The 24,615-nt window shown below is 39.9% G+C and overlaps 5 protein-coding genes across 5 annotated transcripts; 3 read left to right on the top strand and 2 right to left on the bottom strand.

Annotated features, from left to right (window-relative positions):
* Positions 1 to 621: 621 nt before the first annotated feature.
* On the top strand, positions 622 to 2,029 carry LOC106363744 (60S ribosomal protein L13a-2). The gene is made up of 4 exons (XM_048739681.1): positions 622 to 964; positions 1,068 to 1,184; positions 1,283 to 1,370; positions 1,736 to 2,029. Exons 1-4 carry the CDS (start codon positions 693 to 695, stop codon positions 1,877 to 1,879), a joined length of 621 nt encoding a protein of 206 aa, XP_048595638.1. The 5' UTR covers positions 622 to 692; the 3' UTR covers positions 1,880 to 2,029.
* Positions 2,030 to 9,631: 7,602 nt separating this feature from the next.
* Positions 9,632 to 11,620, top strand: LOC106365261 (probable serine/threonine-protein kinase PBL25). Its single transcript, XM_013804717.3, has 5 exons — positions 9,632 to 10,057; positions 10,177 to 10,349; positions 10,459 to 10,648; positions 10,748 to 11,139; positions 11,226 to 11,620. The coding sequence occupies exons 1-5, from the start codon at positions 9,970 to 9,972 to the stop codon at positions 11,502 to 11,504; spliced, it is 1,122 nt and encodes a 373-aa protein (XP_013660171.1). The 5' UTR covers positions 9,632 to 9,969; the 3' UTR covers positions 11,505 to 11,620.
* Positions 11,621 to 13,726: 2,106 nt separating this feature from the next.
* Positions 13,727 to 16,527, bottom strand: LOC106365260 (rho guanine nucleotide exchange factor 8-like). The gene is made up of 7 exons (XM_013804716.3): positions 15,854 to 16,527; positions 15,642 to 15,755; positions 15,399 to 15,553; positions 15,244 to 15,318; positions 14,885 to 15,157; positions 14,463 to 14,783; positions 13,727 to 14,345 (listed from the first exon to the last, which is right to left on the bottom strand). The coding sequence occupies exons 1-7, from the start codon at positions 16,104 to 16,106 to the stop codon at positions 13,971 to 13,973; spliced, it is 1,566 nt and encodes a 521-aa protein (XP_013660170.1). The 5' UTR covers positions 16,107 to 16,527; the 3' UTR covers positions 13,727 to 13,970.
* Positions 16,528 to 17,124: 597 nt separating this feature from the next.
* On the top strand, positions 17,125 to 20,263 carry LOC106368843 (diacylglycerol kinase 5-like). The gene is made up of 11 exons (XM_013808906.3): positions 17,125 to 17,565; positions 17,655 to 17,783; positions 18,095 to 18,180; positions 18,257 to 18,380; positions 18,466 to 18,514; positions 18,712 to 18,794; positions 18,902 to 18,969; positions 19,110 to 19,184; positions 19,354 to 19,441; positions 19,521 to 19,637; positions 19,725 to 20,263. The coding sequence occupies exons 1-11, from the start codon at positions 17,245 to 17,247 to the stop codon at positions 20,052 to 20,054; spliced, it is 1,470 nt and encodes a 489-aa protein (XP_013664360.1). The 5' UTR covers positions 17,125 to 17,244; the 3' UTR covers positions 20,055 to 20,263.
* Positions 20,264 to 20,332: 69 nt separating this feature from the next.
* On the bottom strand, positions 20,333 to 21,614 carry LOC106368844 (pentatricopeptide repeat-containing protein At2g20710, mitochondrial). Its single transcript, XM_013808907.3, is given in 2 exon segments — positions 20,333 to 21,505; positions 21,507 to 21,614. Coding segments are annotated over 2 exon segments (1,164 nt in total). The 5' UTR covers positions 21,603 to 21,614; the 3' UTR covers positions 20,333 to 20,437.
* Between the last annotated feature and the right edge of the window lie 3,001 nt (positions 21,615 to 24,615).

Here is a 24,615-nt window from a genome sequence, read left to right as displayed (position 1 = left end):
TTTTCTGGATACAATCAGATTATGATGCATCCCAACGATAGGAAAAAGACTGCACTCACCACCGATCGGAACCTATTGTATAAGGTCATGTCTTTTGGACTGAAAAATGCATGAGTGACTTACCAAAAATTGGTCAATAAAATGTTTGCCGACAAACTTGGCTTCACACTGGAGATATACATTGACGATATGCTTGTTAATTCTCTTATCGCCACCAATCGCATCAATCACTTGACGGAGTACTTCCACGTAGTGAACAATTACAGCATAAAGTTCAATCTGGTGAAGTGTATTTTCGGAATCAATTTTCAAAAAGTTCTTTAAGGTACATTGTCTGGTGAAGTGTACTCAAAAAGGCATCAAGGTAAATCCAAAACGGATATCAGCAATCCTTAATTCAACATAGACGTTTTGATCTTGATTCAAAGTGTTACCATCAAGAACCCTATAAGAGTCAACACATAAGCTCTGTTTAAATTTTTGAACTTGAATCCCAATAGCTAAATCGTTGACTTCATTACAAAACAAAAGTGGATCATCAAAATAAGACAACAAAAAAGAGTCTTGATTTTGTTGGGCCTTAATTATAAAAACAAACGCCCAATAAAGAACCCTTAACCGTATCCGAGAAACCCTAACCGCCTCCATATAAATGCGACACTGAGAGACGAGACCAGTTGAATCGAGAAGAGATGGTGTCTGGTTCAGGAATATGCGCGAAGCGTGTCGTGGTCGACGCGAGGCACCACATGTTGGGCCGTCTTGCGTCGATCATAGCCAAAGAGCTGCTCAACGGGCAGAAGGTTGTGGTGGTCCGGTGCGAAGAGATATGTCTGTCAGGTGGATTGGTCCGACAGAAAATGAAGTACATGAGGTTCCTCAGGAAACGCATGAACACTAAACCTTCTCACGGTCCTATTCACTTCAGGGCTCCCTCTAAGATCTTCTGGCGTACCGTTCGTGGGTAAACTCATCTAATCTCTATTTATATTGGAAATGAAGATATGAATTGGACATTAGGGGTGTATGGATGGTTGTTTAGCTAATCTTGTTTGTGATGGTGACAGGATGATTCCACACAAGACCAAGCGTGGTGCTGCTGCTCTTGCCCGCTTGAAGGTTTTTGAAGGAGTCCCACCTCCTTACGACAAGGTCAAGAGAATGGTCATTCCTGATGCTCTCAAGTATAAATCCTTTGAATCTTTTCTATTTTAATTTTTCTATTTTAATTATGAAATGTACATTGTGTTTAATTCTGATTTTTTATCTTGTTCTTGCTTAGGGTTTTGAGGCTCCAAGCTGGTCACAAGTACTGCTTGTTGGGCCGTCTCTCTTCTGAGGTTGGCTGGAACCATTACGACACTATTAAGGTCTGTCCATTCTCTATATATAATATGGTTTTAGGGATAAAAGTTTTTCATTTAATAAATATAATGAGTTTTGAAGAACCTTCATTTGACAAAAAGCAGTAGAGTTGATGAAACTAGATATTCTTTGGGTCTTTTAAGTAATAGCAAAATCAGATATAATTGGGGTGGTAGTTGTGCTCTGTCAAATGCATTTAATGAAACATCTCTTGAATGCTAAGTTGATTATGTAGTAAAAGAAGATTGTCTGGTGTGAATCCTGCTGATGTTTTAACTCAAAACTTAGGATCATACAATCATTTTTATTTATGAGGCCATAAACATCTGAGAGGAAACTGGGATTTACCTTTGGTATAATGATTTTGCAGGAGCTTGAGGTTAAAAGAAAGGAGAAGTCACAGGCTGTGTATGAGCGCAAGAAGCAACTTATCAAGCTTAGGACCAAGGCCGAGAAGGTTGCGGAGGAGAAACTTGGATCCCAGCTTGATGTTCTTGCACCGATCAAGTACTAGAAACCCACATCTACCCTTTCTCCGTTTTTACCTTTGAATTTTGTTTTTTTATTTGAATTTCTTAACCTTGTAGACGTAAAGATTGGAAAGAGTACATTTTTGCTTGTTTTGTTTCCTATGCAGTCAATCTGTTATGGTTCCAATTCTGTTTCTTTTTTGTTGGTATTATTTTCCAATCTCAGAAAGGTATCTAAATCTATTGGTATGGTTTTGAAATGTTGAAAGGTAGATTTTGTTTAATGGCAATAATCAATAGAGAGGCTTATATCTCCATATCTCTATCTCTCTACTAGTAACGAACTAGAAACCATGCAATAAGTAATCTCTAACCTGTTATAAAATCTGGAACGTTGGCGATGGTGTGTTTTGGCGATACACCGATATCCAATAGTTTCATTTTTTGAGCTTTGAAGACGATGGTGTGTTTTGTTTGTTGTTTCATTATTAGGCCCAAAATACAAAAGTCAACGTGGAGACAAAAGCCGAAGACATTGTTGTGTCTTCTTCTTCCACTACACTTAAAAGTACCATGGCGACCCCTTCGCCGACATCTTCTCCTCCGTCCGATTCAAGCCCTAGTTTTCCGCTACTTCGCCGCAGAAAAATCCACAACCCTCGACCTCCTCCCAATCGCAAAACACCCTCGTGGCCTTAGCCGCATCGACCTCCTCCGCCGTGGCAAGAAAAACCCAACCGGTAGAAAAAGATGCGACGTTGTTGTTCTAAGTTTCATCTTCTTCATTTTAGATTTGTAACAAAGTTAATCTAATGTCAATATGTTTATGTATGCAATTAGCAAACCTGACAAAGAATATAAACATTGTCATAAACTTTCCGAAATCTCTGATAACACTGTTATGCAACACACAAAGTACATCACAGGTACTTTTCGTTAAAAAATGAAAAGTGAAAACATTTTGTTCTTCTCTAACTAGATATGCAAATGTAATCCAGTGTTATGGGAACTTGGAAGCATATAGTTTTTGACTAATCTAATTTTAGGATAAGTATAATTGCAGAGGCAAATGCACTAAGATATGATTGATTAGCAAGCATTATGCTTGCGTAATATATATCTGGTAGATGGTTTTTGAATGTCTACATCGCAATACAGTGGTGTGATGGGATTGGAAAGGCGAGTATGGACACACCCAACTTATGGGTACAACAAATGTAAGAATGTTGGGCATGAACAACAATCAACCCGTCAGACTTTTGGAACGAACTGTAAGGATGGAATTGCAGTGATTAGCTAGCGAACTTCATGCATGGCCAAGCTTCTCTACTGAGTTGAAGGAGATAGCAACACTACAAAAAAGATTCTAATCCTTCAATCTTCTCTACGTTTCTCGGACTCAGAATGCAACTATCGATTTCTTTAGTCATAACTGAAAAATCATTTCATAGGGATCTCTTCTTATTGGTTACTACTTCATGTACCACTTCATGTTTGAGCAATATAATGACATTTTTATGTAAAAAAATAAATATAAGCAACCTCATAATCACAAGGAAAAAAACTAGGTATGAAAGTTGGAAAGATGAAAACGGTAACTTTTCTCTCTCTTGGGCGACTCCCAAGGCGATCTCTCCGTTCCTCCACCGTGTCGCCTTCCCTTGCATCTCACCGGCGTCTTATCAGGCGTCGGCAGCTCAGCCTCATCTCACCGTCGTCCCCCGATCTGGCGGCGAAGATGAAGAAGAAGAAACCTAAGAAATCTCCGTCGAAGCCCCCTCTCAAGGATCCCTCTCCATCGAAATCGGTCCTCCTGAAATCTGTCGCGATGGATCTCGCAAAAATCTCCGACCTGGTTGTTTCTGATGCCCAATCCGGCCTCCCCGCCGGTGCGGTTGCTCAACAATCCGAAGGAGATGCAGATCTGGCCGAAAGCCCTGTTGAAGTTTCACCTGGAAAGACTGTGATCGTCGTTTCTCCGACTGATCCATCCTCCGCCGATGAATCCTCTGAAATTGTGCCTCAGTCGAGCTCCGCACCGTCGCAGAGCCCCTCCGGCGCAGGCCAGGATGAGCCTGTTACTTTCGATCGCAACGCGGCTCCATCCACATCCAAAGTTCTAGCTACTACTGAGTCGAGCCCTGTCTCTCCAAGGAGCTCCTCCGTTCTAGCTCCGGTTGAGCTAACTATTGGCGACGATAAAACAGCTCCTTCCCCTATTTTACCTCTACCTACTGCTGATGCCATTGTCCCTTTGAGCTCGCAGTTAGTTTCTGTGGAAATAACTTCTGAAAGCCTTACGGCCAGGAATGACCCAGCGAAAGAAGTGAATGTTGAGGTTGGAAAGCTTCAGCAAGCAAATGAAGTGAAAGCAGCTCCCCGGGAACCCGCCAAGAGCAGCGAGCCCCCAAAACCTGACTGGTGCGCCCACGCAAAGGGTATTGGGAAAAGACTATCGAAGAAAGGTGAAGCATACACTCTGCCTTCGGGTGAAGCCTGTATTAGGATCCCAAACTCTGTCATCGAAAAGAACAGGAAGTCTTGGGAGCCGTTTGTCATTGGACAATTCTATTCTGACCCTCCTTCTCAAGGTACTCTGCATAACATCGTCAATGGTATATGGAGTAAACAATACAGAGACATTGTGGTATCGAAAATGGAAGGCTTCTCCTTTCTGTTCCGCATCCCTAATGCGGCGACAAGGAACAGAGTTATCAATCAAAAACTATGGCAAATAGAAGGTCAGACGATGTTTGTCGATAAATGGGAGCCGGGTGTGGTACCGGTCAAGCCTGAACTCACCTCTGCCCCCATTTGGCTCGAGCTACGAAAGGTCCCATTCCAGTTCTTTAATGAGGATGGGTTGGAACGGATTGCGGGACTGGTGGGCCACCCTGAGTTCCTCCACCCTGCGACTGCAAATAAAACGAATTTGGAAGTTGCCAAAGTATTTACCATCATTGATCCGAGGAAGCCACTTCCAGAGGCAGTAAATGTTCAGTTTGATTCAGGAGAAATCTGCAGAGTGTTGGTATCAAGTCCTTGGATGCCACCGATTTGTGAACTTTGCAAGGAGATCGGTCATATCTCCAAGCGCTGTCCGAAGAGCCCCAAAGCCTGCGCTTACTGTAAGTCCCCTGATCACGCTCTTGCTCACTGTCAAAAGAAGCCAAGACAGGATGGTCTGGGGAAAAAGACGCGGCGTGGGAGATCTAAGGACAAAAAGCCTGAGTCGAACGACAATTCAAACTCACAGCCGGCTCGCTCAGCTCCAAATGACCAGGACCAGTCTAGAGCTCCAAAATCTTTGGAGGGTAGTGGTTCTTTTCAGTGGGTTCCAACAAACTCCCCGGCAAACCAAGCCACAAGATCAGGGTCTCTTCAGGTAGAAGTTGTAAAGAATTCACGACTTGGTTCAACAAATGAAACGGCGATTGGCGAGACTAGCGGTTCTGCTTTGATGGTGCAAAGAGAGCTGCCAAGGAGCAGTTCCCTTTCTGGTCAGTCTGACGTTCAACCTGACTCCTCAGATGTTGAGTCCTCTGATTCTGAACTTGAAGAAGGCGAGTTTAGCAAGCACGAGCCGGATTTTGAAGTTGTGCGTAACAGAAAAAGATTCTCAGGTCAGAAAGGGAAACGGGGCGGGGGCCCCAAAATCTATTAAGTTATGTCGACTGACATTTTTTGTTGGAACGTCCGCGGTCTCAATAAATTAAATCACCGCAGTGGACTTCGTAAATGGTTTCGGAAAAATAAGCCTCTTTTTGGTGGTCTGCTAGAGACTCATGTCAAGCAGCCAAAAATGAATAAATTTGTTTCGGATATCTTCCCGGGGTGGTCTTCTGTTGATAACTACCCTTTTTCGCCGCTGGGTAAAATTTGGCTACTCTGGCACTCGTCTCTTGTGGTTACGGTTGTTTCAAAATCCCTTCAGATGGTTACTGTCGCTGTTGCTTGGCCCTCTCCTCAATCAAACCTCATCGTCTCGGTCATATACGCATCTAACGATGCGGCAGAAAGGTCTGTGTTATGGGCTGAACTTCTGGACCTCTCTACTACTCATGGCTTAGGCTCGAAGGCATGGATTATTCTTGGAGATTTTAACCAGATCAGAGACCCGCTCGAGCATTCGATCCCAGCGACGTTAAATATGGACAAGAAGATAAGAGACTTCAATCAATGTCTGTTTGATGTAAATGTGGAGGACATGAACTTCAGAGGGAACACCTTCACTTGGTGGAACAAGCGCAAAAGCTCTCCAATAGCTAAGAAGCTCGATCGCTGTCTGGTAAACGGGGAGTGGCTCACGTCCTTCCCTGCATCAGTTGCTTTCTTTGGAAATCCGGATTTCTCAGATCATGCTGTCATCACAGTCTCTCTTGACCCGGTTCAAATAAGAGCAAAGAAGCCGTTCAGGTTCTACAACTTTCTCATCCAGAGCCCGGACTTCATGGTTATGATCGCTGAGAACTGGTTCTCATTCAACGTCCTAGGATCTGCGATGTTCAGAGTGTCTAGAAAACTAAAACTCCTCAAGCAGTGCATCAGAAGCTTTAGTCACCAAAACTTCTCTGGTATCGAAAAAAAGACAGCTGCGGCTCACGAAAATTTGCTGAGGGCTCAATCGGCCATGCTTGCTGATCCAACAACTGATAATGCTTCTTTTGAGCTCCAAGCTCTTAGCACCTGGGAGGAGTTGTCAGCTGCTGAGACGGCTTTCTTTTTTCAAAGGTCTCGCATCACTTGGTTATCTCTAGGGGATGGGAACTCTCGTCTGTTCCACAGATATGCGGCCTCTCGTCAAGCTCTGAATCACATCCACTACTTAATATCTGATACAGGAGAACGCATTGAGTCTCAAGAGGGTATGAAACAGCTTTGTGTCAATTACTTCTCTGAGCTGCTAGGTGGCCCGGTCGCTGCACCAATGTTTATCCAAAGCGATCTTGACCTCCTGTTCGACTTCAAATGTTCAGCGGATCAGGTTGAAAGTTTTGAAAAAAACTTCACCAGCGAGGATGTCAGGAACACTTTCTTCTCCTTACCTAGGAATAAAACAGGTGGTCCTGATGGCTACTCCTCAGAATTCTTCACGGCGACATGGTCTATCATTGGTCCCGAAGTTACTGAAGCTGTCCTTGAATTCTTCAGATCTGGTAAAATCTTGAAGCAGTTGAACTCAACCTCCTTGGTTCTTATTCCGAAGAAGCCGAATGCCTCAACTACTGCAGATTTTAGACCTATATCTTGTCTCAATACGGTCTACAAAGTCATCTCTAAGCTGCTCGCCTCTAGACTTAAGGAAATTCTCCCACTGATGATTTCGAAATCCCAGTCGGCGTTCATTCCTGGTCGTTTACTAGCGGAGAATGTCTTGCTGGCCACGGACCTAGTGAATGGTTACCATAACCACTCTCTGTCGCCCCGTGGTATGCTCAAAATCGACCTAAGGAAGGCGTTTGACTGCGTGCGGTGGGACTTTATCCTCGCATCACTACGCGCCCTAGCTGTCCCGGAGAGCTTCATTCTACTGATCTCAGAATGTCTGACCACCGCCTCTTTCTCTGTTTCAGTCAATGGGGTTTCAGGAGGTTTCTTCAATAGCACCAAAGGGATCCGACAGGGTGACCCCCTATCCCCATATCTCTTTGTTTTGGCTATGGAATGTCTGTCTAGGCTTCTCATGTCTCGCTACGAGATGGGAGCTATTGGCTATCATCCTGGAACCGTAAGCTTAAAGATCTCTCACCTTATGTTCGCAGATGATGTCATGGTATTTTTCGATGGGAGCAGTGATAGTTTACATGGTATATCGGAGTGTCTAGATGACTTTGCTTCCTGGTCGGGTTTGCAAATGAACCCTACTAAAACTGAGCTATTTACAACGGGCCTTAACCAAAGAGAGCAAACAGCTATTGCAAGATATGGTTTCCCCACAGGTGCTCTCCCCATCCGGTATCTTGGCTTGCCACTGATGAGCCGAAAGCTTAAGATAGCTGAGTATGCACCTTTGATGAACAAGATAACTCTTAGATTTCAATCATGGTCAGTTAAGCTCCTCTCCTTTGCTGGAAGACTGCAGCTTCTGAAAACAGTTATTTTTGGGACAGTCAACTTTTGGGCTTCTGCTTTCATGCTGCCAAAGGGTTGCATCAAGATGATTGAGATGTTAAGCTCTCAGTTTCTTTGGTCAGGTAATATTGAGAAGCGTGGTTTGGCAAAAATCGCTTGGCATAAAGTTTGTTTACCGAAAACAGAGGGGGGTTTAGGGGTTCGCAGCTTTTTGGAGTGGAACACAGTTTTGTGTTTAAAGTTTATCTGGATCCTCCTGTCGAAAACCCCCTCTCTTTGGTCTGATTGGCACTGGGATAAGCACCTGCAGGACAGATCTTTTTGGACCATCGAGCCGTCAGCTACTGACTCTTGGGCCTGGAAAAGGTTATTGAAACTCCGCGAACTGGCTCTTCAGTTCTGCAAAGTGTCACTGGGTAACGGAAAGGATGCAAGTTTTTGGTACGATGCTTGGTCTCCTCTTGGTCAACTGATCACACACATAGGAGCGCATGGACCAAGAGCCCTACGGCTGAGACGTGATGCTGTAGTTGCAGATGCGATTCAAGGTTCAGCTTGGGTTCTTCCCCACCCAAGATCGCAGCAGGAAGTCGACCTTCACTCTTATCTAACGACTGTTTCACTTCCTCTTTCCTCTGATATAAATGATAGATATGAATGGCATGCTGGTGAGTCTCCTTTGCGTATTTTCAGGTCTGCTACGACATGGGAGGTCTTAAGGCCAAGGCAAGAGGAAGTGGAATGGCACGACGTGGTTTGGTTCAAGGGAGCGATCCCTAAACACTCTTTCACAATGTGGGTGGCAAATTATGACAGGTTGCCTACAAGGAACAGGCTAGCGGCTTGGGGGATGGCCATCGCCACGGACTGTCCATTTTGCTCGAGAAGCATAGAAACCAGAGACCACCTTTTCCTGCGCTGCGAATACACCCTCGACGTCTGGAGAGAGGTCTTCGTCAGGTGCGGTCCTCCAGTGTCTAGCTTTATGGATTGGTCAGAACTCCTATCATGGATAAGAGCTGCTGCGCCTGTGAAGCTGAAGCTCATGCGGAAGCTCGCTACTCAAACGATCATTTTTCATCTTTGGAAACAAAGAAACAATTTGATCCACAACTACATCTCTCTCCCTGCTTCATCAGTATTCTACTTTGTCGATAAGGAGATGAGAAACATAATCTCAGCAAGGAAGCATAGGAAGGCCTTCTGTTCGCTTATGGCCTGCTGGTTGAGATGACCTTGTTTGTGTAAAAGCTTTAGTCTATTGGTGATCCATCTTGTTTTTCCTTTTTTTGCCAAGATGGATTTATAATTTAAGATCTTGCTCATGTAAAATCTTCTCTTCATTCTAATGATATTTACAATTTAGCAAAAAAAAAAAAAAAGTTGGAAAGGTCCTAAAAACAAACTTGGTGTTCTGTACCAGATCAACATAATTTGTAAAAAAAAAAAAAAATCTCCTTTTCTATTACTCCCTCCGTTTTTTTATATAAATCGTTTTAGAGAAATTTTTATGTTTCAAATTATATGACGTTTTCGGTTTTCTATGTAAAATTTATTAACACTTAATGTTATATGACCAATGATAATATACATTTAATTTTATTATTGGTTGATTTGTGGTTAAGTAAATAATTAATGATGTTTTTATTTAGAAAATATAAAAAATTAATGATTTATTAATCTACGTGCATAATTCTAAAACGACTTATATTAAAAAACGGAGGGAGTATTTGTCAATCTGGTAATATGTATATATATATATATATATATATATATATATATATACATGTTTATTAATGGCAAATGGTAGCCGGCATTCTGTACAATTAGTTTAATCTTGAGGTTGTCTTTTTCTGTATTGCGTCGTTTCAAAACCTCTTTTGTGTTTCTGTTGTAACTTGTATCCTATTAAATTCTGCATAAACAGGAAACTGAAATACTTCTGTTTTTTAAGGACTGTTGGTATTTCATATAAAACCAATCGAAGGTCATTGAAAGTACGTAGAAGAGGTGTTGCAAAGACGTTTTAGACGAAGAACAATATATATACTCTTAAGAGAAAATGAGTTGTTTCTCGTGTTTCTCTTCAAAAATTTTGGAAAATGAAGGTTCTTCCATGCCTGCTCCGTATAGGCAAACAGGCTCACCTAGTAAGTTCTCGCTCATATCTTCGTTGGAAACGTCGTGGCTGACTCTTTTTAGATCTTTTTGAAACTAAAAATAAAACAAAATTTCCGCTATATCTTCTGTCTTGTAGATAATCAGAGAGAGAGAACAAGAGTAGTGGCCAATAATGCACCCTCGCAATCGAACAACATCGAGGCTCAGGGTTTCTCATTCCGTGAGTTAGCCACCGCTACAAATAATTTCAGGCTAGAGAACCTCATTGGCGAAGGCGGCTTCGGGCGGGTCTATAAAGGAAAGCTCGACAAGACAGGACAGGTCAAATCCTAATATATATATATATGTCGAACAATATTTGATTCTCTCTTACAAAATAAAAAGTCGAATTAATTTCTTTCTTATTTTTTTATGGGTTTGTGATCATCAGATCGTGGCAGTGAAACAGCTTGATAGGAATGGACTACAAGGACAAAAAGAGTTCTTGGTCGAGGTGTTGATGCTTAGTCTTCTTCATCATTCGAATCTTGTGAACCTAATTGGCTACTGCGCTGATGGAGACCAAAGACTTCTTGTTTACGAATATATGCCTCTTGGATCCGTCGAAGACCATCTCCTCGGTAGATCATCATCCCCACTCTATTTTAATGGTTAAACCAAAGATAATCGATATGTTTTTTGATGATAACCAACCGGTTTGATGATGTAATTAAAAACAGATCTTGAACCGGATCAGAAACCACTAGACTGGAACTCGCGTATTAAGATCGCTTTGGGAGCAGCAAAAGGACTTGAGTATCTCCATGACAAAGCCAATCCTCCAGTGATTTATCGAGATCTTAAATCATCAAATCTATTGCTTGACCAAGATTTCGACACAAAACTGTCGGATTTTGGTTTAGCAAAGCTTGGTCCTACTGGAGACACACTACATGTGTCTTCCCGAGTTATGGGAACTTACGGTTACTGTGCTCCTGAGTATCAGAGAACCGGCCATCTTACGGTTAAATCAGATGTTTATAGTTTTGGAGTTGTGCTGTTGGAATTGATAACAGGAAGACGAGTTATCGACACAATGAGACCTAGTCATGAAATAAATTTGGTTACTTGGGTGAGTTTCTGTTAGCATATATATTATTTCACTGATGGATCACTAATGTATATATACACTAATCAAAATGTACAACTTTTGCTTAGGCGCAACCAATTTTCAGAGACCCAACTAGATTCCCACAGCTAGCTGATCCATTGCTTCGAGGCGAATTTCCAGAAAAGAGTTTAAACCAAGCTGTAGCTGTAGCGGCAATGTGCCTGAATGAAGAACCTATGGTTAGACCACTAATCAGCGACGTTGTTACAGCCCTCAGCTTCCTTGGTGCATCTTCCGATTTTTCCAACGCTGATTCTAGCCATTTACAACAAAATCCATCAGAGATATATCATGATGCAGTTCAGTGGGATTCAAGTCCTAGATAAAGTTATTTGCTCATGTAGACATTTTAATACGATATGACCCAACAATTCAGAACATATTGTATGTTTCTTCCGTTTGAAATATTCATTTAATTTATTTTTCATTTACGTTGTTTTTATCAACATATTTCACCTAAACAGCAAAAAACAAAAAATGATACTCCCTTCGTATTTTTTTATATGACGTTTTTCAGCTTTGCACAAACATTAAGATGACTGATGCAATCTCTATTTTAACCTTTTCAATTGCTTTAGATTAGTCAAAAAGATGCTAAAAGTCACGTTAATATTACAAGGGTAAAAACATCAACTTCTGTCATTATTCGCATTGGACTCTGTAAACTTTAAGTATATTGACACAAAAAAGAATCACTAGTTAGTCAACTATTCCCGAACGGAGAGAGTATTTAAGGGCCTGACTGGTTTAACCGCAGCGGTTGCGGTTGCGGTTGCGGGAGTTTGCGGATGCGGGTGGTTGCGGTTTCTAGCGGTTTTAAGAGATTTGTACGACTGGTTATGCGGTTAGAAATTTGTGCGTTTGCGGGATACTTATGACTGGTTAACTACCAAATGCAGCAGCAGTTAAATAATAAATTAACAATATTTACATTTTATACAATTATAAAAATATCAAAAATAATAATATTATAATAAATATAAAATTTATATTTAGAAAGTTATTGTTTAAATTTTTTAAAAATATAGAAAATATTTTTATTTTAAAGTTTTATAATATTAATTAAAATTTAATTGATATATTTTAGCATTTTTATAATTTCAGTTTAATTTTTTTATTGAATTTTTTTATTTTTGTATTTATATTGTTTTGGAAAAAAAATAATTTTTTTTATCCTCCCGCAAACGCCCGCAACCGCAAACGCTAGCTGGAACCAGCTTTTGAATTTATGAGGTTCAGAGCGATTTGGAGCGATTTGGAGCGGTTTAGAGCGGTTTGAGCGATTGTTGCAAAACGCCAGCAACCGCTACCAACCGCAAAAGCTGCGTTTGCGGGTGGTAGCGGGAAAACCAGTCATACCCTTAATGATCAATGAGTGATGTTATATGTTGCACCGAGACGAATATGTGAACTGAAATAGATATGAAAACGGAATGGAAAACGGCAAAATTAAAAATTAACAGATATGGGGTACAGCAGATATATATATATATATATATACATTAATAAAAATATGTAAAATATTTATAGATTGACAAAATAAAAGAATCACACAACAAATCTTAACATAAAAATCACTTTAGAATAATATTTTAAATAATAATAATAAAAATAATCATTATAAAGTTATTATCAAAATTTAGTTTATCTGATAAATGGTTTAAAACTCTAAGTAACTCTAAGTAACTCTATGTCAATAGGACATGTTGTTAGCATCTATGTTAAAATTTTATTTCTTTCAAATTTTATTTTGAATAAAAGGTAAGTGAATTAGATTAAAATACTATAATTTTGAAGAAAATCCATTTCAAAACATCCTTAGATCAATTATCGCATGCATCGCATCCTCAAGATGTCCAGTAACGTTTCAATGGTGTTTCTGTCCCCAGGACGTTTCCGGTACGGGAACATCAACCAAAATCACGTCCCCGTGCATCATAGATTGGAGCTTTGTTAAATGATGGCTACTTTGGTTCCAGTCTGAGTGTATCTCCTGGATCCATTGTGTCTTTGAGGATCTTTTTTGACTTAAACACATCCTTCTATTGGTGTCATAGCCTTGGAACATGTCCTTGTGGGTTCCTTGACCTTGGATACACTATTTTGATAGGTGTATGGTTTGATGACCGCATCAAACTGATGTCTAGCGCTATTCTCTTATAGTTTACATTGCTCTTTATTTATTTCATTATTTAGCTTCTCTACAGCCAAATTTCTGTATCTTCTAACTTGATTCGATATGAGAATTGAAGTGTTTATCTGGTCCTTGTGGATTCGAACCGTATTATTATGCGTGTACTTTATTGTGCACTTCCAGTTAGTTTATCGGATTAAAACATGAGTGATCAACTTGGCCGAGCTTAATGGGTCGAACACTTGGACCGAGCTCTCTTTATTCGACATGCCTTGTGGAAAAATGCAAATCATCTTCAATACAACTAAAACTTCTAAGTTTTTAGGTGAACCTTTTTAGATACACATACTGTTTGCCATTTATGCGCATGATTAACAACATAAATAAACGTATTAAATATCAACTATTTCGGAAGTAAAAAAAAAAAAAATACATCATTTAAATATTTTGAAACATGTCCTATTGACATAGAGTTATCTCTAAAAAAAAAGATTTAAAACCTTTTAAGCAAGATAAAGAACTCCCTATCCGAGGAAGAAAGCCGGAAGGAAGGGGGTGTGAATGATTCATTTGCTACTCTGTTTTCATTCCTTTTCCCTAGCTAAACTCTCTTGTCTTCTGTGAATTTACCACCACACATGGATTTTCATTTTCATGATTAATGTCTATCTTTAGGGCTTCTAAAACCGTTAAAATTCTCTAACTTCTCCAAGTAGGAGAGTTTTTTCGGCGTAAGAGATGGGGATTTGGTAGGTTTATCGCCGCCTTTAGAACTATTGTCGCTCCAACCCATGAAATCCAACAAGGTTTTGGAGTAGTGTGGGTCAAGCTTCTCGGTTTCTTCTCCCGAGTGAGAAGATCCCGCTGACTCTGAATCCGTCTCACTTGTTCTCCCAGCGTCTGCTTCAGCCAATAAAGCTTGCTTTTGTGCCAAAGAATCTGTATAAAGAACATCTTCTATCCTTGACATCACCGTGTAAGCCAAGCTCTCAAGAATCCTCGAGTAACTCTCCAACACCGCTTGTCCAACGTCCTGTATTCATTTAACCACTCAATATTTTGGATTATCTTTTGTTTCTTATTAACCGAATAAATTATGAGTTATTTCTTGTCATCCAAGTCATCTACAATACATTTCTTTGCATTTTACCTTGTTAAATTGAATTTTAGAGATGTCAAGGGAAGACTGAGGAAGACCGGGAAATTTCTGCTTGAGCAAGATCAAGATCGTCTCTGCTCTCTCTTCAAACAATTCTCTTTTCCCCAAGCTAACTGCTGATCCCCATGAAGATTTGTTGTCCTTTAAGTGAAGCTTCCTCTTCCAAATAACAACAGATGCCTCAATCCTGTTCTTCAAATCCAACACTTTGTGCTCTGTCGACAAGTCCAGCATCGACAAGAACTGCGCTGGATCAAACCACTCCTCTGTTATGCTCTTGTAGATCGAATCCCCAAGGCTTGATCTCCCGTTCTGTCAACACAAAGAAAATCAAAGCTTAAATGCGATATATATAATATAACAAATTAAATAACAAAGGGAGAAATGAAATATTCAATCAGTGATTGGTTTACCTTTGGGAGAGAGTCGATGTAGCTCTCAGGTATTGCCATTTCAGAGAGGACTTGAGCATTAATAGCCATTGCAGCTTTTTGGACCTGTGTGACTGAATCCTTTTGGAAGTAAAGCATTTTCCGAGCCGGTTCAGATAAACCGCCGGGAGGAACTTTCACTGGAGGGAGCCACCATTTGTCGTTTGACCTAGCATTACTTGCTTGTTTCCCTTCTTCTGAATCTCTCGACACATAATAAAACTCGTTGTGTCCTCTGAAATTGTCTAGTGTATCCTGAACATGTTTTCATCACCATTTATCCATCATACTAGAGGGGTAATAAAAATAGAGAGGTTTAATATACAAATGGAAACACTTACGATTAGCATGGCGTCTAGTTTTCGAAGGGCTGGGATGTTCATGAGAAGATCACCTCTTTGTCTTGTCACCATAATCTTCATAAAATAACTAAAAACATTTATAAATCTACCTAAAGAGGTATAAAGTGATATACGTCCATTGGGAAGATTCGAACCTCGGTGCAGACTCCATCTTTGCTCGTTTGTTGAGAAGGAACGAACTCGACGATATGATCGGTCACAGACAACAACCATTCAATTTCTTTCTTCCACCTCGCTTGTCTATCTTGTGGCATCGGTTGCAGCTTTGTCTGTTCCCCGAATATAGACGCTGAGAACGGTCGTACCATCATCAGAATAATTTAAAATTTAAAATCTTGATGAAACGAGAAAAGTTAAAAAGAAAAATATTTAGTTACCAGCAAGATTTGTGATGGCGTTGGAAAGAGCAAGAGCAGAAGATACGCCTTTTCCACCACCCGACATATCTTCTCCAAGAAGTAATTTAGCAAACCTGTCCTTCAACTCAGTATCTGCAATAATTTTTCATTACTAGAGATTTCTCTCATGGAAAAAAAAAATATTAGGGGGAGACGTTGTCTTTGGGCCCAAAAACTCTTAGAAGATTAACCTGCTTGTTGTCTCTCGGGTCGTTTTCCGGGCCGAGTAAGAGGGGAAATCATGGGAGGCATGCTTTCAACGGGGCTTTCTGTGAAGCAGTCGGAGTTTTGGCTTTCAGGTGTCTTGGATTCGACAAGATGAGAATCACCGTTCTCCACGACAAGGGTTTGAGGTTGTTGTTGTCTTGTAGACAATGAATGAAACATTCTTTTAATATTGAATGATTTGGAAGCGCTTAGTCCTCTTTCCAACACTGCAACCATGGTACGACCACGTTCGCTTGTTTTCTTGCCCCACAAGTTAAAACCTTTTTTGCCTTTAAAATCCAGCTGATCTCAAGATGATACAACTTTTACAAAAAGTATTGCAAGGTTTTTGTTAAAAGCATTAGAAAAAGTCTTTTTTTGGTTTTAAAGTGAAACAGAATTCTTAACAACAAATTTCTGTTTTGGATCTAAGGATTAAAAACATTTCAAATAAGAAATTAAAAATAGATCAAAATTTAGGAAGCTAGCTTTTAGGATTCGTTTTCTTCTCTTTCCTGTTAGAAATAAATTGATGGTTTGTGGTAAAAGTTCCACGAAGCACACGGAGACGACAATAAAATTCCACAACTGATTCAATTTTATAAAGTTCCACGAAGGACGGAAATAGGTAAAAATAATAATGTCCAACTGTAATTTTAAAAAAATAATAGAATTTGTATATTTAAAATTATTATTATGTGATGGCACATATTTAAAATAAATAATCACTAAATATAATATAATGATAAATAAAATTTTAATTTTATAAAATGTAATCATAACTCTGCTAGAATTTAAATAAAATCAAAATGAAACTGTTAAACCAAATCAAAAGGAATAAAACTACAAAAATTAGATTTATGATTTTTTTTTCAAACCGATATAGTTAAAATAGAAAATAATAATGTCACAGTGTAAACGAAAATTTTCTTTTAAAATAAAAAGAATAATATATTATTATTTCTGTCTATGTCAGGAAGAAAACACCTAGTACTATTCAAATCCTTTGTAACCAAAAATACCGACTGACTTGTCCGTACGGTTTACCAAATCGAGACACGCGAAAGAGGGGAATGAAATACCTGAGTTAGAGGGCCCAAAATATACAGGCCCATTTGAGTGAATCTGGGTCATATTTATAAAAAGGGAAATGGATAGTGACGACTAACGCGGCGCAAGAATCAGTCCGCGTCAGAAAAAAAGAGGCCAACTACTCCGCAGCCATCTCGCTAGTATTCCCATAAATCCCTTTTTAGAATAATAATATGATTAATAAACAATACAATACAAGACAAGACAAGGATATCATTTTGAATTACGACTCATCATCATCATAACTTTTCCTGATCTCGATTCCTCCTTCATTTCTTCTTCCATGGATAACAGCTACGAGAGTTTATCAGATTTTGTAAAGCACTTCTACATCCCTTCTTACGTCCTCTCTCCAGAATCGGAGGCTCAGGCACTGCCCATCGCTCCACCAGAGAGTCCCGTCCTTGTCTTCATCAACTCTAAAAGCGGAGGTCAGCTGGGTGGGGAGCTCCTCCTCACCTATAAGTCTCTTCTTAATGAGAAGCAGGTGTTTGATCTTGGGGTAGAGACCCCGGACAAGGTGCTCCGCAGAATCTATCTTAACCTCGAGAGGCTAAAGGAAGATGATCTCGCTCGTCACATTCGGGACAAGTTAAAAATAATTGTGAGGAGGAGTTGTTTTATATAATTACAACACTCTCTCTCTCTTTCACCATTTTGTGCTTATAATTGCTTGCATTGCTATCTTTATAGGTGGCAGGAGGTGATGGAACTGCTGGGTGGCTACTTGGAGTTGTATGTGACCTTAAATTATCACATCCTCCTCCTGTTGCCACCGTTCCTTTGGGTACAGGAAATAACCTTCCCTTTGCATTTGGATGGGTCCGTGTACACTACACTCCTCAGATTATGTTTCTTTACTATATCCCTCATGAGCAAAGCTGAATGAAACATTGGTAGTAGGCTATAAAAATTTTTGAAGAAAATTACAGTCTTAAAAAAAAAAAATTAGGCCCCAAATTTGTAAAATGAAAAAAAAATTTAGTTAAAATCATTTAGTAAATCGCCTATTACCCTGTGTGTCAGAAAAAAAGAAGAAGAAAAAAACCGCCTATTACCCTTAAATCTCAGGGCCGGCTTGACTATATCACAAGGGTTTCAATCTCAATCCTTGTTTTGCTTGCTCTCTTCAGGGAAAGAAAAATCCAGGAACTGATACAGCTTCAGTGGAGTTGTTTTTGGATCAAGTGCTCAAGGCCAAAGAGATGAAGATTGACAAGTATATACATATCTCCTTCTTCTTTTTTTTTAAATAATTCTGGAATAACTGGTGAATACATTTTGTCTACTTTAAGTTGGCACATAGTTATGAGGATGAAGACTCCTAAAGAAGGCCCTTGTGATCCTCTTGCACCTCTTGAGTTACCACATTCTCTACATGCATTTCACCGTGTCTCTTCAACAGATGAACTAAATATGGTAAATAAAATCTACATACCAGGAAGGATAAATTCTGACTCATTTTTCTCTTATTATGGATATATCATTCATTTACTCTTTTCAGGAAGGTTACCACACATTTCGCGGGGGATTCTGGAATTACTTTAGCCTCGGTGAGAATTTTTTGTTTGGCAGATAGGTTTCTCTTACGGATGGCTGATGTGCTAGCACTCATTTCTTACTATACTAATTATTATAGAGATTGGATTGTCTGTATGGAAATCAAATAATGGGATTTAAAACTGATATCTACGTGTCAATTTTCAAAGACAAAATTCCCTTGAAATTTTGATTGTCCTTTTGTGTGCAGGAATGGATGCTCAAGTTTCTTATGCGTTTCATTCTGAGAGGAAGCTGCACCCTGAAAAATTTAAGAATCAGCTCGTTAATCAGGTACCTCGTTCTTGAAGTATTTCGATTCTGATTTTTGTTCAATTTATATCCCGTTAGGACTAAAATTAAACAAGTAATAGCATTGGCTTCACATTCCATTTTGCTAGAGTACGTATGTAAAGCTTGGTTGCACGCAAGGATGGTTTTGTGCCTCTCTATTCCACCCTGCTTCACGGTGAGTAACATGTGTATATATATATTATTGGGGTACCAATTTCTTAGATTTCAAGTCTGTCTGTAACTTGATCTCTATTATTTATGATTTTGCTTTCTTGCACGATGTAACGGTCAGCTCTATTGGCTTTTCCCCTGCAGTAACATAGCTCAGCTTGCAAAGGTTAAGATTGCAAATAAAAATGGCCGATGGCAGGACCTTGACATACCCCATAGGTAATCTTTATCTAAATGGTTCCTTAAGGGATCACTTGGGATTTTTCATCTTTCTTTTACTGGATATAATAATCATTGTCAATGCCCTTCTTTCTTGCAATAAGCTGTTCAACCTTGAATAAAAGAATATACACTCCAACTCCTGACGTTTTTGTTTCTGCTCTTACAGCATCAGGTCCATTGTATGTCTGAATCTGCCCAGCTTTTCTGGAGGGCTAAATCCTTGGGGCACACCAAATCCCAGGAAACAACGTGATGTAGGTCTTGACATTCATATATATCTTTGCCATGGTGGTAAAATAATGTGCACACTTTTTTTCTCTTGTGACGCAACAGAGAGACTTGACTCCACCGTTCGTTGACGATGGCTACATTGAGGTTGTTGGGTTCAGAAATGCTTGGCACGGTCTTGTCCTGCTCGCTCCAAATGGACACGGTACACGACTTGCCCAGGTAAAAGATGTGATGCTCGGGTGGGTGCAGTACAAATTTATAACTTATCGAGTGAGTTGAGTTGGTTTCTCTTTTGTGACTCTCTAGGCAAACCGCATTCGCTTCGAATTTCGGAAAGGAGCAGCAGACCATACATTTATGAGGATGGATGGGGAGCCGTGGAAACAGCCACTGCCAATGGATGATGAAACTGTGATGGTAGAGCTTTCACACCTTGGCCAAGTGAACATGCTTGCAACTCATGACTGCCGGTCCAGAAGCATGTACGACCCTTCAACCCCCCGTCATCAGGATTCGGCAGAAGAGTATGATGATAATGAAGACGACTCAGTGAATGAAGGCGAGGAATTTAGAAAGTTTGGTGCTGCAGATACCTTCAAGATTCCTGACGAGGTTGATATTTCTCACCTTAGTTAGAAAATTAGCAGCATCTTTCACTGTTGATTCTATGCTATTCTTCCTCCGGTCTCTTTTTTTTTTCTTTTGGCACATTTATAAAATTCTTTCTTAAGAGGCAGCTAGCAGTAGTTGGTTCCCATTTTTCATTTGTTGTGCAAGCTTAATGATCGAAACAGTTATGTAGTGCTTCTGGATTTTTATAACATCTCCGCTCCTTGTTCTGTTCATGCATGTGTGAGGCAGCGAATTTATATGCGACTCTTTGTTTGTAATCGTCGATTCACATTATTAATCTATTAAGCCCAAAGAAAAAACTCATAATAAATGGAATTAAGCATCCAAATGGTCTGTCAAGCAAGACTCCAATGTTTCGTTCTGGCTACAATCTTACTTGCGCTTCTTTAATGTTGAACTTGACTTGAACCCATTGCATCGACTATCTTCCAACTCAGTCCCCCAGCTTCCTTCATGTCGTAGAGTAGTTGATCGTAAGAAATGTGTCCTCGCTCGCTTAGCAGCCTCAGAATCTTTCTCAAACCCTCCATGTCTCTTTGACCCTCCACATAATCCACACAGCTCATCAGCACAACCATGTGTGGTCTCCACCCTGGCTTGCTCACCTCTATTGCCTTCTTCCATCTCTCCACTGCCTTCTCCATCTCCCCCGCCATCTTGTAACCCAGAGCTAACCTCTCCCACGTGCTCGTCTCCTGGAGCACCATCTTTGCAACTTCCTCCGCCTTGTCCATCATCCCCTTCTTGCAGTAACCCGTTATTAACAAATGCGGGATCCTGACGTCGAAAAGAGAATGTCCAGCTTCCCACTCTCCCATAATCTTCTCAACACCCTCAATATCTCCCGCCTTAAAGAGCGCGCTGATCACGCTTATGTACCCAGTGTTGAAGAACCCACCAAGCTCCTTGTACAAGGCCCAGAGACGGTAGACCTCTTGTTTCTCACCAGCAGCGCCGTAGAACGACATGAGAACTTCGTAGGCATGCTTTCGTTTCTGAGGACTCACCAACTGCTCTGATCTACGCAGCATCTCCATCGCCTTTTCGGTCGAACCGGCTTTAATGTATGCGTTTGCAGCATCAGCGTAAGTCCGCCAGTCAAGGTCAAGGTCAAGTCCAGGGTCAGACTCACACCTCGTAAGAAACTTCTCCATTCCCTCGACATCGGATACGAGAGAGTAGGCGTGGAGGCGCGTGTTGACAGTGAAGATGTCAGGCTTGACGTTCCCGTCGTCCATCTCGCGGAGAAGCTTCTCGAGCAAAGCGTGTTTGCCGCACCTGATGTAGAGGTTGAGCATGACGTTGTAGGGAAGGCAGCCTCTGAGGAAGCCGAGGTCTTTCATCTCGTGGAAGAGCTGGTCAGCTTTGTGCAAGACCTTCTTGGTGGCGTAGCAGTTCAAGAGGGCGCCGTAGAGATGGTAGTTCCTCCTCTCGATAGGAATCTTTTCGAAAAAACTTGTCGGCTTCTCCGAGACCGTTGACTTTTGCGATCAAGTCAAGGCGGATGGCTATATCTCCTTCCGAGATATCATGAACTCTATGCTCACTCATCCAATCTGATATCTAACAATAACAAAAAAAAGAGGAATAATTCTTTTTTTTTTTTTGAAAAAAAGGCAAAGTGAAGAAGAAAGAGAAGAATCTGAGACCTGGAGGGCGTGGGAGAAGCGGCTGAACTTACGGAGCATCTTGACGATGGAGTGGAGCTCCGAAGTCTTGACCGGATTGCCTTCATCAAGCCATCCTTCCAATACTCTGAGAATCGAAGCAGAGGGATCACCGGCCCTGGCGACCCGACGCTGCAGAGTGTCGTGGGGTAGGGTCCTTGTTGAGTGGAAAGGGAAGCTCCTCAGAGTGTAATTTGGCTTTGGACGGACAAGACGGAGAAGAAGAAGAAGATGATTCATGCTTTCGGCGCGCCGGTGAGCTAGGGTTTATCTACGGTTTAACATTCACCGCCGTGTCGTTCGAATCGACTGATGATGCCACGTCAGAAACTCTCTTTTAATTTTTTTCGTATTTTGACTTTTGAGCAGAACTACTGGAACAGTCTCGGCTCTTTTGTTAACTACACAACCCAAGAAGTAGGGCTAGACAAAAAAAACGAATCGTAAGAATTAAACCGAACAAAACACGATCCGAAAAAATAGTAGCAAATCCGAACTAAAATTGATTAAATATTGAATAGATTCAAAATTTTAGTATCTAGAGAACTGAAACCGAACCCATTCCAAACCGAAGTATTTCGGGTACCCGAATGTATCCGAAGTATATTTATATACCTAAATATATTAATTATTTTTTAATTTAAAGTATATTAAAAACCATCCAAAATACACAAAATATTTTAAAGTTGTCTAAAATAACTAAAATATATTTAACACACCAAAAATACTTGAAATATCTATTGATTTTCTATCAAAATATTCAAACCAAACCAATTTATATGTTAAGGGTAGGTATTTTGACATATGTTATTCAAATTTGTATATGATATATTATTTTATTTATAGATTTTGAAAAATTTAAAGTATATAATGAATTTTAAAATTTTAAAAATCATTTAGATGGATTATCCGAACCCGAACCGAACCCGAATGTCCACCCCTACCAAAAACATGCTCCATAGATAAAATACTTGAGAAAATGGATATTTTGTTCTCTAATTATCTACTATCATCACATTTAATATTTAAGTATTTTTTTGCACAAACATTATTTATGAGTTAATGGTGTGCAAAATTAAGTTTAAAGTAGTCAATTATTAACTTGTATAAACAGAAAAATAATGATCTTCGTCCAATTTTTAACAGTTGATTATTTCAAATCTAGTTTTTCCCAGTCATAGTCATTAGTTCAAAAATAATTTTGCGCAAGTTATATTGGATATTAAACTACTGACTGCAAATATTTGGAAGATGAAGTATCTTTGTTGTGTTCTTTTTCTTCAACTTTTTGGAAAATGAGGTTTTTTTTTTCTTTAACTATTTTTTATATTATTAACATATTTGTATTATTAACAAGTTGGTCGTGTAAGAAGAGCTTCTCTCTTTTATCTCTCTTAAATCTTTTAGAAAGAGAGAGAGAGCTTCATCAGGTGTCATCCGTCAGAATCAACGGGATGGTTGATGAGATCTCTTCATCGACTCGCCGGATTCTCATGGCGCTCGATTCCCGATGCACGGGTAGAGATGTCAAATGGGCGGGTTGGGCGGGTTTGAGTGTGTCCGAATGGGCTTTATTTTTTGCTGGATATTTTTGGTCGAAGCCCAAATAGAACCATGTCTAAATGAGACCATAACCAAATAATACCATGAGTTGTTGGGTTATCCATGGGCGGCCCATATGCCCACTTAATATGAACAACATAATTTCAATTTTAAAGATTTAAAAATTCTTAAGTTTTCAATTTTAAAAATGACATAGACTTAAACTTTATGTTTTAAACTTGATGTTTCAAAGTTATAAAAAACACAAGATAAATTTAAAAGATTCGTGATTTCGTCTGATTTGTGGAAACAGAAACAGTCGCCAGACTCGCCGCTAGACTCGCCACTAGACTCGTTATGAACACAAATCACCGATCCATCTAATACATAACCCATAACACAATATTAGTAGATGATACGAATCAGTAGCTAATAGTGAAAACCCATAACATAAATCATGAAATCAAACTTTCAAAGATGATGAAATCAGAAGTTGGTGAAGAAGAACCGAAAGAGAATCGAAGAAGAACGAAGACGAGGAAGAAGAATCGAACACGAAGAGGAAGAATCGAAGACGAGGACTCGAAGAGAAAGAATCAAACACGAGAACTCGAAGAGGAAGAATCAAACATGAAGAAAAATTGCAAGAGTGAGACGGAAAAAAAAAGTGATTTGTGTTTTCCCCCGATTTCCCAAACCCTAGATATTTAAGTTTATTGGGCTGCCCATTGTCCAACTGGTTAAGCCCAATGGTGCCCATAGATATAATTGGGTTCACCCATCTGGACAAATTTTAATTATGGTTTAATTTGGGTCTATCCATTTTGGACCATATCAATTTGGACACGGACCACCCATTTATAGCCCGCCCATTTGACATCTCTATCACGGGGCTACGCCTTTGGCAAGCGGTAGCTCAGAAAGCACCGTCTTGGCCGACTTATATCTCCGATAAGCAATGGCTCACAAAGAATCGTCTTAGCCGGCTATCACCTTGAAATTCGTCTTCATCCCCGATGGATTTCATATGTTTATATCCAGTTTTATCTGGGTTTGTAAAGTTTGGTTCTTTTTTCTATCCAGTGTTTCTTTGATTTTCGTTTGATTCCACTTTGCTAAGAATAATTTTTGAAAGCTGAGATCTATTCCTGTTCTGGGTGTTCCATCTTCGAGCTCATTTTGATTTTTAAAGATGGCTTTTCAATTAGATTTTTAGTTTTCTTTGGTTTATTGGATCTTGGTTAGTCGGAATCGATTTTTTCAGAAACAATGTTGCGGGTTGGCTACTGATTTCATGTTTCTGTGGCGTATGGCTTCTCTATTCTTGAGTCTCATGTTCCCGGTGTGTCCGGTGA

The sequence above is a fragment of the Brassica napus genome, chromosome A9, assembly GCF_020379485.1.
Source record: "Brassica napus cultivar Da-Ae chromosome A9, Da-Ae, whole genome shotgun sequence".
Taxonomy (NCBI): domain Eukaryota; kingdom Viridiplantae; phylum Streptophyta; class Magnoliopsida; order Brassicales; family Brassicaceae; genus Brassica; species Brassica napus.
This window is presented reverse-complemented; position numbering and strand designations above follow the sequence as displayed.

Bases quoted from the DNA above. Each gene is read 5' to 3' on its own strand.
- LOC106365260 (XM_013804716.3), bottom strand. From the start codon at position 16,106: ATGGTTGCAGTGTTGGAAAGAGGACTAAGCGCTTCCAAATCATTCAAT. The intron at 15,319-15,398 runs GTTCGAATCTTC...TATTTTATGAAG, and splicing joins AAGATGGAGTCTGCACCGAG to ATTATGGTGACAAGACAAAG. The intron at 14,784-14,884 runs GTAAACCAATCA...TTGTGTTGACAG, and splicing joins ACATCGACTCTCTCCCAAAG to AACGGGAGATCAAGCCTTGG.
- LOC106365261 (XM_013804717.3), top strand. From the start codon at position 9,970: ATGAGTTGTTTCTCGTGTTTCTCTTCAAAAATTTTGGAAAATGAAGGT. The intron at 10,350-10,458 runs GTCAAATCCTAA...TGTGATCATCAG, and splicing joins AGCTCGACAAGACAGGACAG to ATCGTGGCAGTGAAACAGCT. The intron at 10,649-10,747 runs GTAGATCATCAT...AATTAAAAACAG, and splicing joins CGTCGAAGACCATCTCCTCG to ATCTTGAACCGGATCAGAAA.
- LOC106368843 (XM_013808906.3), top strand. From the start codon at position 17,245: ATGGATAACAGCTACGAGAGTTTATCAGATTTTGTAAAGCACTTCTAC. The intron at 17,784-18,094 runs GTCCGTGTACAC...TGCTCTCTTCAG, and splicing joins TTCCCTTTGCATTTGGATGG to GGAAAGAAAAATCCAGGAAC. The intron at 18,181-18,256 runs GTATATACATAT...GTCTACTTTAAG, and splicing joins AAAGAGATGAAGATTGACAA to TTGGCACATAGTTATGAGGA.
- LOC106363744 (XM_048739681.1), top strand. From the start codon at position 693: ATGGTGTCTGGTTCAGGAATATGCGCGAAGCGTGTCGTGGTCGACGCG. The intron at 1,185-1,282 runs GTATAAATCCTT...GTTCTTGCTTAG, and splicing joins GTCATTCCTGATGCTCTCAA to GGTTTTGAGGCTCCAAGCTG. The intron at 1,371-1,735 runs GTCTGTCCATTC...ATGATTTTGCAG, and splicing joins ACCATTACGACACTATTAAG to GAGCTTGAGGTTAAAAGAAA.